The sequence below is a fragment of the Martes martes genome, assembly GCF_963455335.1.
Source record: "Martes martes genome assembly, chromosome: 11".
NCBI classification, from domain to species: domain Eukaryota; kingdom Metazoa; phylum Chordata; class Mammalia; order Carnivora; family Mustelidae; genus Martes; species Martes martes.
The window spans coordinates 19,692,147-19,710,741 of record NC_137899.1 but is presented as its reverse complement, the minus strand read 5'-3'; the positions used below and the strand labels follow the sequence as shown (position 1 = coordinate 19,710,741).

Sequence of the window (18,595 nt, the reverse complement as noted above, 5' to 3'; positions counted from 1 at the left end):
GTCAGAGGCTTAACTGACAGCCATCGAGGTGCCCTGACTGGTGCCAACTTTTAGTTGAGGTTGGGAGAACAGTTAGGACACTTACTGTAATTGTAGAGGTAAAGAGCTGATACTCCTTACATATCTGGATTCTGGAAGTTTCAGGAAGGGAGAAAATAAAGGCAGAGAAGCAAGAGAATCTGATAGCATATTATCACAGAAGCCAAGGAATTTCAAATGTCTAATGTGAAAAGTGGTCAGAAAAATGCCTAAGAGGTTAGCCTTCAAACATGTCGTTGATTTAAGGTTTTTTTGTTTTTCAACTATTAACACAAAAATGGACCCCTAAGGCTTTAAGCAGGAAAATATTTGATCAAGTGATGGCTTCCACAGGGTGTTTCTTAAGATATCCATATCCATACCACTGGCTCCTTTCTTAGTCCCCATTTTCCTTGAAAACAGAATAAACAGTATTTTGTTCAGGCGCCCACCTCTAAGGGAAGGTAAACTTAGCAACTCAGAGTTAAACGCTGATCAGTCTGCCAATTAGGGTCATCCCATTCCATCTGACGTTTACACGTGGGATGGGATGCTTTTCTGGCCAGTGAGATTTATGGAGACGACTGCTCCAGACTTCTGGGTAAGATTTCCTTCCTTTAAAAAAGATATAACAGGGGAACAGGTGGTCTCTTCTTTCATTAGGTATTATCGAGGCTTTGTGTGAAGTGTGAAACTATGGGCAGCCACCTTGTAAACCAGGAGGAGCTGGCATGAGAGCAAAGCGATACCATTACTACATGAGCCCCAGAACGTCTTGCTAGGTGAGACAGTATTTTTGACTAAGTCCATCTCAGTTGAAAGTTTTGTGTAACTTGAGGCCAAAACCATCCTTTACTGATAACATTCAGACTGTGACCAGAAACACATAAAAGCTGGACCACAAACTCGAGAGGTTTTCTCTTTCTCTACAGAACATGAAGCGGTAGAGCTAACCATTAAGTATGATGTCCTGCAAATAACAGGATAACAAAGCTTGGCAGGCAATGTCAACATAAGCCACTATAAGGATCTAATGACATTCTGTGTAATCGCTAACAGATTCCAAATTCCGTTCCCACAGTGTGTGTTTGACTTGATTTCCTACGTGGTATCCCATCTGTGTCTGCAGAGCATCAGAGAAGATGACTTACATACACATAAGCTTAAGAAATGCCAACATTTCTTCACATGGGCTTTTTTTTCCTTCTTTTTGGAAATGTGACTCTATTCCCAGCCAGAAACTGATTTTCTCTAAAATGCAGACTTGAATCCTGGTCTCTCAAACACTGACTCTATAAAACATTTTTTATATTCCACGAGAGGAAGAAATTAAAATGAAAACAACTCCTTACGGGTCAGAAAGTTCCTGATTTGCTTGATCAGATTCCTCAGGTCCTCGTTGCTCTTGTCCACCTTTTCTTTGGTGGCGTTGGTTTTCAGCAGAACGTCTTGAGCATTCTGTTTGGCCTCATCGGCCCTCAGTTTTGCTTCAGAGACCTAAATATGAAAAATAAATGACCCAGGGAACACCACTCTGTACTAAATGGCCCAGAAATGACACTGAAAAGCTACGCATTTGGAACCATGGGTTTTAGAAACAAATGTTTCTTCAACTGTACTGTGTTCCCCTGCAGAGGAAAGTGCTCGTCTACAGATGGCTACACAAGTTCTCATGCAGATCAGGCTAGCGCATACACATCTTTTCTAATAGTTTCTAATTCCTCCAAAACACTTGGTGGCCTATAAAACAGGATGTTAACATGGTCACTTTAGAAAAAGTAATGCTCAATTGCTCAGCATGAATTTTTTATAGTACAGCTCAGTGTATTCATAACCTGGACCCATGATAAGTGACATAATGGTCTCAAATCATTGTCATAAGAAGAAAGCAAATTCTTAAGTATTCTGTGAAGAAAACCTTCCTGTGTATTTCTTCCGCTGACCTCACAAAAACCAGAACTTTCAGACCTGACATGTCCTTGCCATGCCCCTTTCATGTGACCATGGAGAACCGATCTCTCCCAGTTCCTCCAGCCCATCGCTGAGAGCCAACACCACAAAGCAAGGCTGTCCACTGAATTACCATCTTGGAGAGCTGCTCCACCTCGGCCAGCGCGCTCAGGACGTCTTGGTCAAAATCCATGGCTTTCTGCCAGGCTCCGTGTGCTACCGTGACCAGGCCCCCACAGCCGGGCCCCCCACACTTCTTCTCGCCTTCGTCCGTTCTGCAGCTTGGGCCGCCACACTCCGTCTCGGAACACGAGGCCCCTGGGGGCGTCCCGCAGGTCTGCAACAAGCAGGGAAGCAGGCACCGGCCTTCAGAGGGGGAGTCTGCGGCTCAGCACAGCTGTGCAGGGCCTGGGTGGCCCCAGAGCGTGTAGGTGGTCCTCAGCAAGGGTGCTTGGGAACACAGTGTTCGGGGGAGAGGAGCGCAGAGCTTAGGAATAAGCTGCCCTCCTCACTGCCAAGGAAATAGTTTGCAATGCTTCACCAGTGCCTCCTGCCCCAATGAACTGGAATGCCATCCGGGCGCTGCGTGGGGTGCAAACATTATCTGATGCGAGGCTGAAATCTGCCAATAGGAGAGCCAAAGAATGCTTCCCCTTTATCCTAAATCATGAGACTTTAAAAAAAATAAAATATTGAGAAACATTTTTAGACTTAGTACCATGGTCGACTGTTCTGGTCCACAGAGTGACCTAGAAGGCCCCTTATCTGGCTTTTTAGTACCTTCAGATCGAATGAGGAAGACAGGCTCACTCTCCGTGAAACAGCCAGGAAGAGGTCATGTGCTGTAAGTAGGAAGGAAAGCATACAAAGGAGAGACCACGGAGTGGGAGAACATTCCAGATGTGAGAGGGAAACAGAAAACAGTAGGAAAAAAGGTAGATTTAACTTCTACAAACAAGCAACCCCCCACCATTCTCTCTACCTGGACTCCTTTTCCTTATCTACCAGAAACTTCCAAAGATTGGGGGCTGGCCATGGCGCATACATGCAAACAAATACATGATAAGTTTTGCTCTATGATGGAAAATGCTGAGCAGGGAGAAAACTGGGGAGCTGTCCCCTCACACTGAACAGAGGCAGTGAAAAGCAGGTAATGCTCCCAATAAGGAAGGTATTCTTTTTAAGAAAGAAAAAAGCAGTTTTTGAATAGTCGACTCCTTAGACTAATAATTTTGTGATCGTTAGCAACCCCAGTATCTCTCAAATTATTAAATAGTCTTTCCGGTGTCTGGTTTATAGTACCTAACAAGCTTCAGAAGAGAAAGTTTATTCTGTGTGCTCTAGAAGAACATGGGCCTTAGGAAGAGAAGCATGAGGCCTCAGGGATGCTTTCTAAAAACAATCTGACAATACACGTGATCTGTTTTATTTCAGCCACAAGCATGAGAAAAAAACAGCCTGGATCTTGCTAAAGATACGCATAACAAGAACTGAAGGTACTTGAAAAACACAGAGGGACAAAAACCTCTCTACCCGAGAAATGTCAGTATGGAACCTGTAAAGGGAGATCGCAGAGGACAATCCCATACATCCAGTGAGCTCGCCTGATGGAAAAGCAATCACAGGGAAGGGGCCCCCATTCGTAGGACCCCCCACTGCTCTGCTGCCCTCTGTTGCAAAGCAGACATTCTTCGGCATGCTCTCTGCTTTCATTCTAGCGCGTGGATATTACTTGTGATGACTGGTTTTTATTGGCATTTCTAAGGAATCAGTCCCGAAAGGAGAGCAGACTGAGGGAACTGTCATCTCATGCCTGTATATAGTGACTTTGTCCCCTACACAGCTCAGTGGACACACTGCTCTGGGCTGCCATGTAAACCATGACAGGAGATCTGCCTTACTCCCTATTCCCAGTACATGCTCTAAAGTGTGACAGGATAATATCTAACCCTGTAGGCATCAACTACATTTGGCACAACACAGTAGCGGCAGCGTGTTTTTGCCAACTGCAGAGAAAGTGAGATGGGCTAGAAGGCAGGGAGGGAGGGGACCTTTCACAAAAGACAAGTCCTAAGGAGCCTGAGCTGTCCCCGGCCTCTCTGCGCCCACCTGCCTCCTGCTTTTACTGTTCCCGTGTTCCTAAGCTAAGAGAGCGCAAGCCTTAGTCTATAAACAACACTCTCCCCATTCTCTGTAGGTGTCCTTCCCTGAAAAACAGTAAGGAAACGAGGACAAAACAGGCAGAGTTTGGCTTTTTTTGGCCTTCCGCCGGATTTCATTAAACTCACTACTCAATTTCATTTGGCTCCAGAGTTACTCTTTAAAAGCTTCTGGGAAATGAATCTACTTTCGCTGTTGGTCTCAGGGTTAATCTTCACCTGGTAAAGTTACTGGAACAAAGGAACATTCTGATTTATACGCAGGGAAGAAATTCTTCTCCTTTTATTTTTTCAACTCCCTCCCAGAATGACTCCTGAATTGCTCCACGGAGAAGGGAGCCTGCGCTTCGAACTGGAACTATGTAGAGAAGAAATGTCCACAGTCTAAAGGGCTCAAATTTGAATACAAAGGCAGGGGAAAGTAGTCCCGATTCTCTGTATCCCAGAGAAACCTCTAGAAGTGGGAGTTTTGTGGGAGAATGGGGGGTGGGAGTTGGAGAGGAAGATGATGTTTTGATCTGGCCTGACGGGGATACCCATAGGTGCCCAGAGACCAGTTTCACTCCTGCTGGTTCATTCGCAAAGTGAACAGGATCACAGACAAAACAGGGTGCTTTTTCTTCCTACTGCACCACAGCCTTGGGGCCAAACCCTCGCAAACCTTACCATCTCGGCAGCCGCTGAAAGGTCCAGACTTTGCAGTTTGCCCGCTAGTTCATCCAGAAGGCGGGCCTGCTCCTCTTGCTTTTCCCGGAACTGGGCTTCTCGATCCATCATCAGGTCTTCGACTCGGTCCCGGGTGAGCGCCGACTGCTCCACGGTGCTGTTGGGGTCCGTGGTGGAGGCGTTCACCCTCTCCTCTGCCTCCAGGGACATCTGGAAGTACTTGGTAATGCTGTCCAGGGCACCTAGGGCACGGAACGTAATGGCCTGCAGTGAAATCTCTCGCGCTCAGCCTCGGGGAGCGATGCCCGTCTCTGGTGTCTGCCCGCCCTACATTTACTGTATGGTTTTGCTCTAAAATCCAAGGACAAAATCTTTAGGAAGAAACATAACTCTCCCACTGGCAGCTACTCTGGCTCTGGAGGGTGCCAAACATCTGGATGCACAATTACCGATCGTGCAGATGTTCCTGCACACAGCCAGTCTTCCAGCTCTTTCTCAATAGCCAACAGCGTAGGCAGCCCGCACATGACACATCCAGATTTTTTTTTTCTCTTTTCCTAGTCATTTAACTATTGAGATCCACTCAGACGGCCAGTAGGACACACATAAAGCGGGACAGCCTATTGTGGCTTTGAGGACCCAGCCAGGAAAACAAAAGGATCGTGCGTAAAATAGGAGGGTTAGTGGGATCTGACGCTGCAAAGATTGTTTCCTGACCAGGCAACATTCTTGAACATAAAAGAATTTGCTGAAGTATCAATGTGATTTCTAAACTACTCAAAAGAGCCCATCTCCAAGAAACGCCAAGGAGGTTAAACCATCCACTGAAAACAAACCAGGAACCAGCTTGCCCAGTGGAACCTCTCCCGTGTCTTAGGCTCCCCGAGTCCCAGGTCCCCCATCTGTAAGCGGGGACTTTAATCCTTATCTGTGCCAGAGACTCAGTGAGCAAAAGTTCTAAGATTATTAGAAAGCACTAAACGTTATTCTGGAAGTGCTGGACTAGAGGGCCAGACAGTGTGTTACAGCCATTGTGCAGGACTGCGTATTTGCACAAAAAATGCTCACCCCGAATATCTGAGTTTTTGATAAATTCCAATTGCTCAGCAAGCTCTTTCACTGTGCTGTCCAGGCTTTCCACTTCTGTCTGCAGAGACTCTAGCTGGCTGGCTGTGCTGTTGCTTTGTGAAGCCGTGTCCGACAGCTGCACCTCGACCTGAGCCATCTTTTCTGAAACATCTTTGGTTAATTTCCTGTAAAGAGGGGGAGAAGTTTGCCGATGTAAAAATAAATCAAAGGGGAGTCTGAGGTCCCGTTTCTCTATTTTCCACAAATACCGTACCCCTTACTCTGTAATTTCAAACCAATTCCGAACTTTCTATTTCCAAGTCCTGGTTTTATTCTCTTCCTCATTAAGAGGCTGTATCAGATCTAACAACTTTTCTTTCTTCAAAGACTTTGAAGAAAAACAGAAGTGCCAATTGGCGGTGTTGTGGTAGAAGTGTCCTGAAGGGATTCTGAGCACCTGATCCGAGGTCCAGGGCCCGGAGCTCCGGCTCTGCATGTGAGCAGCGTCAAGCCCACACAGTCCCATAAACTCAAAAGACATAAGTGACTCCAGTGTAGAACTATGCCTCCCAGCCACCTGCCGAAAATGCTCTTATCGGAACCTCAGGGTTCACCTTCAAGATGGGACACGCAGAAAGGAAGTCTTACAGCCACCAGGAACCAGGGGAGCCGCCCGCAGGAGCTTTTCACATGCTTCCCCCGGTGACAAGGTCTTACCCAAGGCCCCACCTGCTTCCACCAACAAGCAGCCCTTTCATTTCTCACAAGAAAGAAGGTAATATCTACCAGGATGGGCTGCAGTATGACAGAATCTTAACCCAACTGCATTTTCTTCTGTATTTCCCATCTCCAAAGCTGTGTTTTAGGCATCTATTTCTGTACATTACTTGTAAATACAGTGTGTGTGTATGTGTGCGTAATCACAAAGAAAGTAATATTTGAGAAGACCTTAGCTCTGGGCTTTACTGGGTCACCTAATTCAGTGTTTCCTCGGGGAAATACTAGTCTGTGTAAAACACTGGGAAAATGTAGGGGGACTGAAAGGCTGGGGGACATTTGAAAATGCCATTTAAGGCCAAGACAAAACCATGAACCAACTCAAAAGAATACTTAAAAGGATTTGTAGGTTAAATTACATTTTATAAACCCAACCACTTCTTCTGAGACAATTATAATATAGTTTCTTTCTTCTGTTCACCTGCTGATTCGTTTCTTCTCAGCTCTCCTACAATGTTACGATTTTTAAAAGAAATCAAATCTAACACTGTGTATTTTTTAATAATGCCACTTTGGATCCTAAGACACCTATCTTCGGATGTTGTGTTGAAAAAAGATTAACGAAACCAGTTTCCCTGAGATGACTACAATCTCTCTGATTAGAGGACTAGTGAGGGTAGCAACAGAGCCATTCCAGGAATGTGATCTCTCCTCTGGCAGGCTCTCAAAGGACACCCAGCTTGTTTTGTTCTCCCTTGGGTGCATGAGACCAACGCCAAGAATCAGGTCCTAAATGGGCTTACACTCGGATCACAGCCTTCCAGAACTTGTTATCGCTATGTGTTAGGAGACTGAGCCATACGCCATCTTTTTAATGAGCTAAAATTCCTCATTAACTGCATTATCACTCCACATCAGACATTTCCTAACAGTCTGGTCCACCACATGGCCTTGGACATAAAACCCCCGGCTTGAAACCAAGGGACCAGCTACTTGAAATCTAGAAGGTTCAGGAAGGAGCTCCCACAAGGTGCCTGAGCGCCTGTCAGCTGTTCCCTTGCTGCTGCTTACAACGCGGAGATGAAAAGTCCGTCTGGCTTCCTAGAGGGCGGATTCCAGTCCCGTCACACAGAAAATGTGCAAGAGGAAGGCGGGACGTTTGGGAGCAGGAGAAATGGTTGAAAAATGATCCCTGAGAACTTGAGAACTCAGAATTCAGTTCGCTCTGCTTTCACTGGCAAAACAGACACTCGGCGGAGAGGATTACCTGGAAGAGGGCTACGAGGGGAATTTTTCACTGCAGAGAATTCATTACAATTAGAGAAGGGAGCACTGCTCTAGCCAACCAGCGGCAGAGCCTCAGAAAGAACTTGGAAATAGGGGTCTTGCTGTGGGAATGGATTTCCTCGCTAGGAGCAAAACATAGTAACAAGGCTTCTATTCATGGTGTTTTTGGCAATTACACTATCATTTCACAGATCAAACCTCTGCTGCTGCTCTGTAAGGTAAAGGTAAGTGCTGCCTTCCCCTCCTCCACAGGAGGGAAGAGAGACACAGCCTAACGGAGTCCTTCATACTCTCAAGCCTAGCAACTAACAAAGCTACAAGTCATTTACGGATCCTCTGTCTCCGAAGCCAGTGTTCTTGCCACTCCACTAGCTTGGAGCCGTTTGCAAAGAGGGGTGCTGATTGGAACCCGCACACATTCTATTCTGCTGTGTGCACAGTTTTGTGCCTGTTCACTCACCCAAAAGCCCAGAGCGAAGATTGCTGGAAAGCCAGTGACCCGGCACCTGTTTTCATTGGGGGCCAACCATGCCTTCTGATGGAGGTGCCCAGTCTGGGCATCTCTCCTCAGGCTGAACCAATACTCAGGGACTACTTACTCCGCTTCCTCAAAGAGATCCCCGATGTTTTTCAGTGGCTCTGCGGCAGGGCTCTGGGCCAGGATATCTCTGATCTCGTTGACTTTTTTCTCCACCGAGTCCACGGTCTCTCGGTACGGCCCAATCACCCCGCTGATCTTCAGGGCCTTGGCTTTCTCCAGGAACTTCTGGGTCCGATTGGTCAACTCAGCAATGATCGCATCCCAGAGAGCAAAGCAGTGGTGGCAGGGAGCGCAGTCTGGGAAGACGCCCGAGTACCCTCGAGTGCACTTGTCACAGCGCGGACCCTCGACCCCCTCGACGCAGATGCACTGGCCAGTGGACTGGTCACACTGTGGTGTCTCAATGCCCCTGGGGTCACAGTCACAGGCTGGAAGGGAAACAGCACTGGTTCATCCACCAGATCACAAACCTCTGCGACAAGACTTGGCATCTGGAAGCCGCAGTCGTGGTTCGCCAAAGACTCTCGGAGAGACCAGGGCAGCGTCGTCCTCCGACACAGGCACTACCTCGACTCTCACTAAATGCTTAATAACAGCAATGGTAGTAATTTTTTTTACAGTGACCCTTAGCATGCCTGGCATCTACACCACGCACCGTGTCACTGAACCCTATGGGACAGGTGACTTGCCCCAAGTCTCACAGCCAGGAAATGGCCGGGCCGGGATTCAAGTTCAGCCTGTTGCAACTCCAGCTGTTTCCATTCTCTGCACCAAGCACAGGGTTAATGGGCATTCAGTGGTCTTTGCGAGCTGAGGTTCTAACTTCACTTTCGGTACAGGCATGCAATGGACATTTACATACCCTATAAGACAAAAATCCTCCTCCTAAAAATGCAAGTTTGACTCTGGCAAAACACAACACGTTCATAGTCTCATAGGAGTGTTGTAAAACTGTCTTGGTCTCTGAAAGACGTTCTAAAGAAACATCTTCCAGAACCAGTCTCACAGATGGTCCTGGGATTTGCTCACTAGCCTCTACCCTCCAAACCCAGAGAGATGCGTCTGTCACCCATTCATGCGACCCTCATCACAACCTGCCTTTTGTCACTATTTTAATTCTCACTGCCTTCGTTGGCCACTCCCTGAGCAGCAAGTCTGAGGGCAGCGACGGGGTCAGAAGGCTTCAGATGCCTGTGGCTATGAATCTTGCCTTCCCCACACCCCAGCTATGCCACTCTGAGCTGTGCACTGAGGAAACTGAGTCACCGACTTCCCATCTGTAAAATGGGGTCATAATTATACCTACCCCATAGGCTAGCTTTCAGGATTTTTGGAATAGCTTAATTCCAAAGTGCTTAGAGGAATGCCCAGTTCATAGTACTCGATAAACATTTGTATTATCATGACTTTCTTTCTTTCTTTCTTTGTCAAAGAGAGAGAGAGAGTGAGAGAGAGAGAGAGAGAGAGCACGCACAGACAGGCAGAGCGGTAGCAGAGGCAGAGGGAGAAGCAGGCTCCCTGCCGAGCAAGGAGCCCGATGTGGGACTCGATCCCAGGACGCTGGGATCACGACCTGAGCCAAAGGCAGCCACTCAACCAACTGAGCCACCCAGGCGTCCCTTATCATGACTTTCTATCATCCAGGTGTCTGGTAGTTTCCTACCCAGAGTGTTGCTTGACCACATTTCCACTGGGGGAGAAAAAAAGCTGTTATGGCATTGTTTTTCTTTTTTTCAAAGATTTAAACTACCGAATATACCAGTCTTCAAACTTTGGGTTGAAACCACAGCATGCCTTAGTGCCTTGGGTTTTCAAAACTAAACTTTTCTTCCCTTTATGCATATTGTTTCTTTCCAGGCACTTCTAGCAGTTTCATTTTTTCCTATGTTTTTTGGGGTCATTCTTACGAGTCAGGGAGCAGCTCGAGTGAGCTGTGAGTAACTTCACGTGTGTCCCCTACACCATTATTTCTAGGAGATGTTCCTGGAGAGAAGGCTTCCGTGATCAGTAAGTTCAGGGAAGACAGTCTCCTCTGGAAGATTCCAAACAAACTTCAGCACATTGAAGGCTCAAAGGAGTTCGGCAGGAGAAACCTTGTTTCATGTCATTTTTACCCAGTTGTATGCCAAACTCATTTGACCCCAGAATTTTTTCCTAGTGGAGGAGTGAGAGAGAAGTGAGAGAGAAGAGAGAAGAATGAGAGACACCCTAGAGAAATACGGAAGAAATAATGGGAAACCTGTCAGAAACCACGGCCTTCATCAGTTTCTGAGGCTCACAAGAAGAGGAAGAAATTTGATGATGAAGAATTTACATTGTTTAAATTTTAGAAATGGATTCCCCTGTCATTTGGTAAAATTCAGTCACCTTTCAGAAAGCTACAAGTTCCGTGGGTCATCTAGGTCCTAGCCGTTCAAACTCGGGCGTACATCAGAATCACCCGGAGGGTTCATGAAACAGACTGCTTCCCCACCCCCGGCCCCCCACATTCGAATCTGAATCCTCAGGTCTGGAGTGGGACCTGAGAATTTGTCTTTCTAACAGTTGTCAGGTGCTGCAGACACAGACCTGTTGGTTCCTCTCCTGTTCTAGCTTCCTTTTGTATGTCAGTGTGTGCTTGTAGGGGTGAGAGGGGAGGAGGGGAGGAGGGTGAGAATGGGGAATGGAAGGAGGGAAGGAGGGGGCAGGGAGGGGGGACGTAAGAGAATTTGTTCATCCTTCAGGGGGTGGAGCTGGAGCCGAGTCATGACTCTGGAAGCTGACCAACGTAGGCAGAGGCACAAACCTAGTGACCTGTGTGGGAATAGGAATGCTTGACGCCATTTGCAAACGATGGGACTGCTCAGTCTGCCCCCCTCCCCCAGCCCAGTGAGCAGAGCCAAGCGGGGCCTAAGTGGCCCAGGAGACCGGCGCCTTATCCTCTCTCCAAGATTTGGGGCGACTGAGGCAGATGGGGGACATGCTTTTAGTCTGTTTAGAAAATTCTTTCCCATAGATAATGCAAAAGCACACATTGATTCAGTCCTAAAGAGGTTCTTAATGGATTCATACTTGGGGCAAGAGATGGGTGCGCATATTCTCTAATTTCTCTAATAATTTTTCATTTTCTGGCTCTCATTCTGTCATGAGCATCTTTGGGGTGAGGAGACACGGGCCCCGAACTGTAGGGTTTAGAAGGCAAGTGCACCCCCATGAAGGCTTTTCTCCCTCTCTGGGGCTAGGGCTGCAGTGCGGGCCAGGGCTCCAAGGACAGGCAGAACCCCGGCTCTCTCCAGAAGATAGGACCGGGTTATCGGAACTGACCAACATCGCTTTCCTCTAACTGAAATGTAGAGTCAAATCTCACAGAGGGAGGGACTGGGGTTTCATCACTGAAAACTTTCAGCCTGAACTTTCTCCGGAAGGTCACCGAAGGACTACACTGTATCAGGTTTTCAGGCTGAAGGGGGAGACCCCTAAGCTCCCGTGGACTCGTGCTCCCTTCTCTGACTGCTGCGCCTGTCCTGGGGATGCCGGGAGGCAAGCACGGGAAGGCCCGCCTGTACCACCCTGCACAAGGGCCACCCCCACCCCTCTGCTTCCCCAACAGCACTTTCCGCTGAAGCAGAAGGGTTGGTTCTCACCTGATAACTGAAAACATCACAGACACTGAAATGATGAAGGAGACCCTCCAATCCCAGCTCCCACTCGCTGGGATCTCAAACTTACACATGAACTTTGCCTGTGGTCTCTGACAAGGCCACTGGTTGTTCTCCTCTCTTCAGAGGAAAGGCTAGGGGTCCCAGTGGACCGGCAGCCCAGTCCTGTTTTAAGACATGGGATTCTCTGGCAGAGGATCGAAAACTTGCTCTTGGAAAGGAGAAGAAAGTATTTAGCAAACATTGTGGCCTGATCTTTAAGATGAACAAGTCACGAAGGTGAAGACTAGCATTTTAAAAATGAGCCCGTAATCGCTGTAACGAGCCATTAAGAATTCCACCTCCCTCTGTAGATATATTCTCAGGCGGTAAGCTTCCTCTGTTTTTACTAAATTTAAAAACGTGATCTCTGAGAGCTAGAAGCATGAATAAAAATGCACCCTTTTTATAGCTATTGAGACCGAGAAGAAAACACTGGCAAATCAATCCCAGAACAGGACACGTTAGTTAGCCTGTGTGCCTCTCAATCAGTAGGTTCGGCTTCCTGCTTTCTTTACACCCGTCCTGCTCCTCCTCCAGGCGCCTCCAACAACTGAAGAAAGTCCATCCTCCATGGCCTGGCAGTCAAGGCACTCAGAGTCTGGTGAGACCGAATCTCCCCCATTGGTCTCTAGTACATGGTTTCCTGAGGGCTCCCCCGCACCCCCCCCCAACAGCCTTGATGCTGTGTATCGTCCTTATTGTGCTCTAGCCAGAGCAATAATTCCTCTCTGAAAACTGACATCTGGGGCGCCTGGGTGGCTCAGTCAGTTAAGCATCTTCCTTCCATTCAGGTCATGAGCCCCGAGTCCTGGGATCTTGAGTCCTGCATCAGGCTCCCTGCTCTGCGGGGAGTCTGCGTCTCCCTCTGCCTCTGCCCCTCCTCCTGCTCGTGCTCGCTCTCTCTCTGGCAAATAGATAAATCTTTAAAAAAGAAATGTGATTTTCCTTTAAATTCTCTACCTCCTCAGCCCCACCATGTTATTTCATTTTATTTTATTTCTGACTTTGCTAAGATGATGTCCGTTTGGAGACAAAAGGCGGGAAGTAATGGTTTCACTTGCAGAAATGAGCCACTAGGCTCATCAAACTTTCTCTATAAAAGGCCTGGATAGGAAATAGGCTTTGCAGGCTACAGATCAGACACAAATGTACGGGGACAGGCAATGGGCTGGGTGCACCATGGTGGTCTTGGTTTGCCCGCCCCTGGCCTGGCCTGGCCTGCAGGGGACACATGTGCGGTGATTAGGATCATTTAAAATAAGCTTTTCCTCTACCAACGAGAGTATCTGCGGCCCTCTAGAGAATCAAATTAAATCTGATTTCCCAAGTCATGCAGCAAATAAAGAAAAAGGTGGGTAGCTGTAAACGAATCCCAGCCTGAGAAAAGAATACAAGTGTCCTAAAAATTTATGTCTGGGCAAAGGAACGCACTTCATTTTTCCATTAAAAACAATCTGAAATGAGAAACAATCATGATGGGCCTCTCACCTCTGCCCCACATTTCTCATTTGTGCGGGTTTGGGAGACACTGGCCTTTTCCAACAGCCAGAGGCCCTCCCTTTGCTATCTATGAATCAACAGAAAGATTCCTCGTGTGACCCTTTGACTCCCGAGGGGCACAGTGTAGAGCTCCGAGCTGAGGCTTTCTCCGGCACGTTCGCCGGTGGGTGGATGGGATTCTCTCCATCCCCGGCACAGTGGCAGGCTTGTTCAGACTTGAACGACTGGCCAAGAGCCCCAACCCGCCTGGACAATAGAAACATTCAATAAGTTGTACGACTGAGGCTCCACTCATTTGTCTTTCTCATGACTACATTTTTTTCCATAAGGAGGAAACTTCACCATGACCTTAAGTCTTCCTAGAAGGGTGCTGTTTACCAAGTGGCACCAGAAAGTCTCCGTCTGGGCCCTGGAAGATTTGACACTGAAGACCATTTGACAATTAATTACCTATTTTGAGAAAAGTAGTCCCGTTCTCTCCCCATGGTTGCATCTGATTTTGGATGACACCTGTTCTCGTCCCCGCTCACTGTCGGACCCTGTCCCCCCATTTCCATTAGTGACCACATTCCAGTCCCTTCAGAGCTCTGCTCTCCATGTGCTGCTGCATTTCGGCCCCCAACCTCATCTGATCAAACCAGCCCTGCCCCACTGTCGTCCCGTTCACACAAGGCCCAGTGGCAGCCACGACCTCCCCACGGCCAAGTCCCAACTCTCTCTCTCTGTCTCTGCAACCTCTGTAGGTGCGGACATTTCTCCGGTCCACCCTGGTTGTCCAAAACATTTGGATCCCCCCAGTTTCTTATGTAACAGGCTGATTTTTCTTCTGGACACCACAAAGTAGCCGGTGGACACGGGTGCCATGGATTTCCCTCTTCACGAAGTCCCTAAAACATGATCTAGCTTTCAACCAGAACAAGTTGCTACTGTTCCTATGAACCACAATTGCTCTGGCAGATTTAGAGCTGAACGTTTGAGGATGAAAGGGTGAGGGGTGAAGTTCTGAGCGCTCAATGAACAATTCTCCGATTGACTAAGCCCGGGGAACAGCCTTTTCATGCTCACAAAGCTGACATGGAGTGAAAGGTCAGCAAGCTTCGGCAGCCAACGCTCTTTTGCCAATGACACAGCCTGGTGGAATCAGGCTATACGTGACCCTAGAGCCATGATCTGGAGCAAGTCAAGCCCTTGGGGCATTACGAGGTGGAGGAATCTTTGAGAAGAGTGATTAGAGCCCCAGAGAAACCCTATTTTGAACGGGATGTTACTTGTGGGAAATGGGGGAACAGACGTCCCACTGGATGTCACAGATCTTCTCATGGAAATGAGAAAACCAGATCCCATAAAGAACCAACATTGAAACTAGTGACTGATGAAGGAAGGAGCACCTGCTCCTTTCATGGCTGTGGAACAAACCTTAACCGGAGATGTTGGTACAAACCTTCTGGCTAAGCGTCCACTGAAACAAGAGATCATATGCCCGGCATTCAGCGCTTGTCCGCTCAAGTTTGCCCCACTGTTCAGGAACAGATGGGGGGACTGAAGGGACGCATATTATCTCTGTGTCTGACCTTTGGTAGGAGATGCCCAGTGGACCACTAGCTGGGAAGATCTATATTATTTCTTGCCACAGCTGTCCTCCCCACCAAAAAAGATCACTTTTTATTTAGAGTCCAATGGGGACCTAGAATTTCAGACACGCCCCAAGGAAAATATATCAAAGAACGGTTAAGAAACTACAAAGGTTGCTATCCGTACTTATAATTTTGAAACGTAGGGAGGAAAACCCAAGCAGGAAAGAAAGACTAGGAAACCAGAGTAGAAGCAGTCTATGGAAATCCTCCCCACAAAGGCCTTTGCTTTAAGATCTGAAAAAATATCTGGCAAGTCACAACCAAAATTGCAACAGCACGGAAAATTAAGCAATCCTTATGATCCACATTATTTTAACAAGTTTTTGTTCTGCAGAAAATGTCAAGTTTTCCCTCATACTCCTGTCGTGTCACAAGCCCAAGTGAGAATCTGGCTTTTATTCCCATTTACAGACTTGGAGCTCCTGCCACCTCCTCCTTTGCCGGGCAGAGCGATGCTAGGGTGTGGCCCTCCGGTTCCCATTGTGGGGACCGCATGCTGATCACTGTCAGCACCGGAACCAAACCAAATGGGCTGACCAGAAGCACCATTTAACTCTGCGTGTGCTAAGAAGGAAGGCGGCCCCAAGACACTGTTCACAGGGGTGGAGAAGTCTATGGAACTCGGTCATTCAGGGGAGCCCCTGTGGGTCAAAAGTGTGTCAGAAAGCCATTGTGTGTGTCTCCACGGTGCGTGCAAGCCCCTGTGTGGGGGCAGACTCCCCCGCCTGGGGACGGAGCAGGAAGTCAGCAGCTCAGCAGCTCCACCTTTTCACCTGCCCTTCCATGGGGCTGGACGTCACCAAGCCCACAAATCCATTCCCCAGTACCAAAAAGCTGCGGCACGTGCCTGCGGCCCCCAGCCCCATCAGCGCCCTCCTGAGGACACCCCCGCTCCCAGCCTCACCTCGGCACTCCACGTTGGGGTCTCCCCAGAAGAGCTCCTGGCACTCGCTGCAGGTGCGGCCTCCGAAGCCGGGCATACACTGACACTGCCCCGTGAACTGCGGCCAGAGAACACAGCTCGGTCAGCCGGGCCGGTGGCCGCCGGGCAGTCCACAGTCGCCATCTCAGTGGCCGGCCGGGATAAGCACGACTCAACTGCCCCAGAAGCCCTCTCCGACTCTGACCTCCCCCCCAGCACTGGGGACCCAGAGCATGGTACGCTCTATTTCCGGGGTTCTTCACACGCCGCTAGTGAGCCTAGGCCACCTGCGACCCACCTGGCATGGGGAGCATGTCACTGTCAGGGTGTCAGGAAGCAACAGCACAACTTACAGGGCCCAGTATGGCCATGTGCTTCCTTTCAGGCTGTATCGCTAAGTGAAGAGTCTGGATTAGCAGCCAGGTAGTGATGGAAACAGTGCATACCTGTCCATCCTGATGGGGGTGTGGGTGGGGTCCCCCCCACACATGGGGTAGCCCAACGAGCCACCCCGGGAGGGCTGATTGCCAGTCTGTGCTGCGTTTGCCAAGCTGCGAGCCCTGACTGCGAGGCTGTGACCCCAAGGAGGTCGGGGGGGGGGCATTCTCTAACTAGGGCAAAGCCACCGAGGGTGCTGGCCACCCCCCGGGTCCCTAAAGGGAAGTCCCTCTCCTTGCCCCCTGCCACGGTGCCTCACCTCGTTGCAAGACGGCCCAAAGGAATGAGCAGGATCGCAGCTGCACGGGTCACAGCCGGTGCCGCTGGCCAGCTGCCAGGTGTTGGGTGCACAGTGGTCACAGTTCTGCCCGACCACATTGGGGAGACACAAGCACTGGCCCGTGGCTTTGTCGCACTGGCAGTCAGAGCCGTTGCAGTGCTGTTGCACTGTCCCCAGGTAATTGCAGACACACTCTGAAAGCGAACGGTGAGACCCGATTTACTTAGCCTCAACATGGTCATAAAATCCGTGACACACACAGATGATATGAAAGGTAGCTGCATCCTCATGGCTAAGATCTTCCCTCCCAGGTTTTGGCCTAGAAATGCAAACAAGAGAGGAAGGAATGGGGGCGCCTGGGGGGCTCAGTCAGCTAAGTGTCTGCCTTCGGCTCAGGTCGTGATCTCGGGGTCCTGGGATCCAGCCCCGCATCGGGCTCCCTGTTCTGCCAGGAACCTGCCTCTCCCTCTGCCTGCTGCTCCCCCTGCTTGTGCTCTGCCTGCCAAATAAATAAAAACTATCTTAGGGGGGAAAAAAAAAGAGGGAAAGGAAAGGAGGGGATTAAAAAAAACAAACCCCCAGAAACCAAAAAACAAAAACAAAACAAAAACCCACGATAAAACCAAAACCACAAAACAAAACCAAACAAACAAAACAAAACCCCACTAAAACGCTGTCTTCAGTTCTTACAATGTAGACAGTTCTGACACTTCCCAGGCAGACGGGCACAAGGACACACTTGGCCTAGCAGCATTTCTGAAATAGTTAATCAGCTGCTGGCAAATCATGTTAAAATTGAGGACTTTACTGGAAATGACACACACGAAAAAAATGTATGCTGTGGGACTTCGGCTCCGAGGACTTCAAATCCTCAGCAGCGAGCAGCGGTAACGAATGTGTCAGACAAAGCAGGTAGAGGCCCTGCGAGCAGGTTAGGGAATCCCGTCCTGCCACTCCTCCGCATTCCACACGTGTCTATACCAACAGCGGGGCCTGGGGGGCAGCAGCCTTGGGAGGAGAGGCAGGGTGATCTCCTGATAAGACAGGACGGAGGAGTTCTGGAAGAGACACCACGGAGATGCTCCTTCCTTCTCCCCCTTAGGCGGGAAGGCTCTGTCCACCAATGGTGGGAGGAAAGGGGCCCACCGGAGTGGGTACTTAGGACCTCTATCGCGTGCCTCCCTCAGGCACTGAGCCACACCTTGGGACTTGAATTCCTACCAGAAAATGAGGATGTAACAACAAAAAAAGGGGGGGGGTGTCAATCACATCTTTCTTTTGTCAGAGAAAAAGCTTGACAGGTGTTTTCCCAGACAAAACAGACACCTGAAGATGAACATCTCCCTGATAGTGAAGAAGGTGGTGGAAATCACTGGAAAGGCGGGCAAAAGGAAGCTGAGCTTACTGCGACAGTCCTGCCGGAGCGCGTCCCCGTAGTACCCGGACCGGCAGAGCTGGCACCGCTCCCCCTCCGTGTGGTACAGGCACCTGAGGCACCTCCCCGTCTCCTTGTCGCAGGCTTCCGGGTCCGTCGTGTCGATGTTGTGGTGACACTGGCAGGGCTGACAGGAGCCCCCCACATCCGAGGGATTGCCGAAGAAGCCCGGGGCACAGTCGTCACACCTGGAGCCTAGGGACCGAGCACAAGCCATTCAGCCCGCTGACACACACGTCCGGTCCCCCTGACATTCCCGGCAACAGCGCTGACCCAGGTCCTCACCAAGCCCGGGGTGAC

General features: G+C 49.2%; 1 protein-coding gene across 1 annotated transcript in view; it reads right to left on the bottom strand.

The window, feature by feature from the left end:
• LAMB1 (laminin subunit beta 1) overlaps positions 1 to 18,595 on the bottom strand; it is a 62,836-nt gene that overhangs the window by 6,626 nt on the left and 37,615 nt on the right. The window contains exons 19-26 of the mRNA XM_080818691.1: positions 18,266 to 18,490; positions 16,840 to 17,054; positions 16,125 to 16,221; positions 8,465 to 8,834; positions 5,862 to 6,046; positions 4,794 to 5,035; positions 2,102 to 2,305; positions 1,371 to 1,515 (exon numbers count right to left, since the gene is read on the bottom strand). Of these exons, the coding sequence (XP_080674817.1) occupies positions 1,371 to 1,515; positions 2,102 to 2,305; positions 4,794 to 5,035; positions 5,862 to 6,046; positions 8,465 to 8,834; positions 16,125 to 16,221; positions 16,840 to 17,054; positions 18,266 to 18,490 (1,683 nt within the window). The remainder of the gene's footprint in view (positions 1 to 1,370; positions 1,516 to 2,101; positions 2,306 to 4,793; positions 5,036 to 5,861; positions 6,047 to 8,464; positions 8,835 to 16,124; positions 16,222 to 16,839; positions 17,055 to 18,265; positions 18,491 to 18,595) is intronic.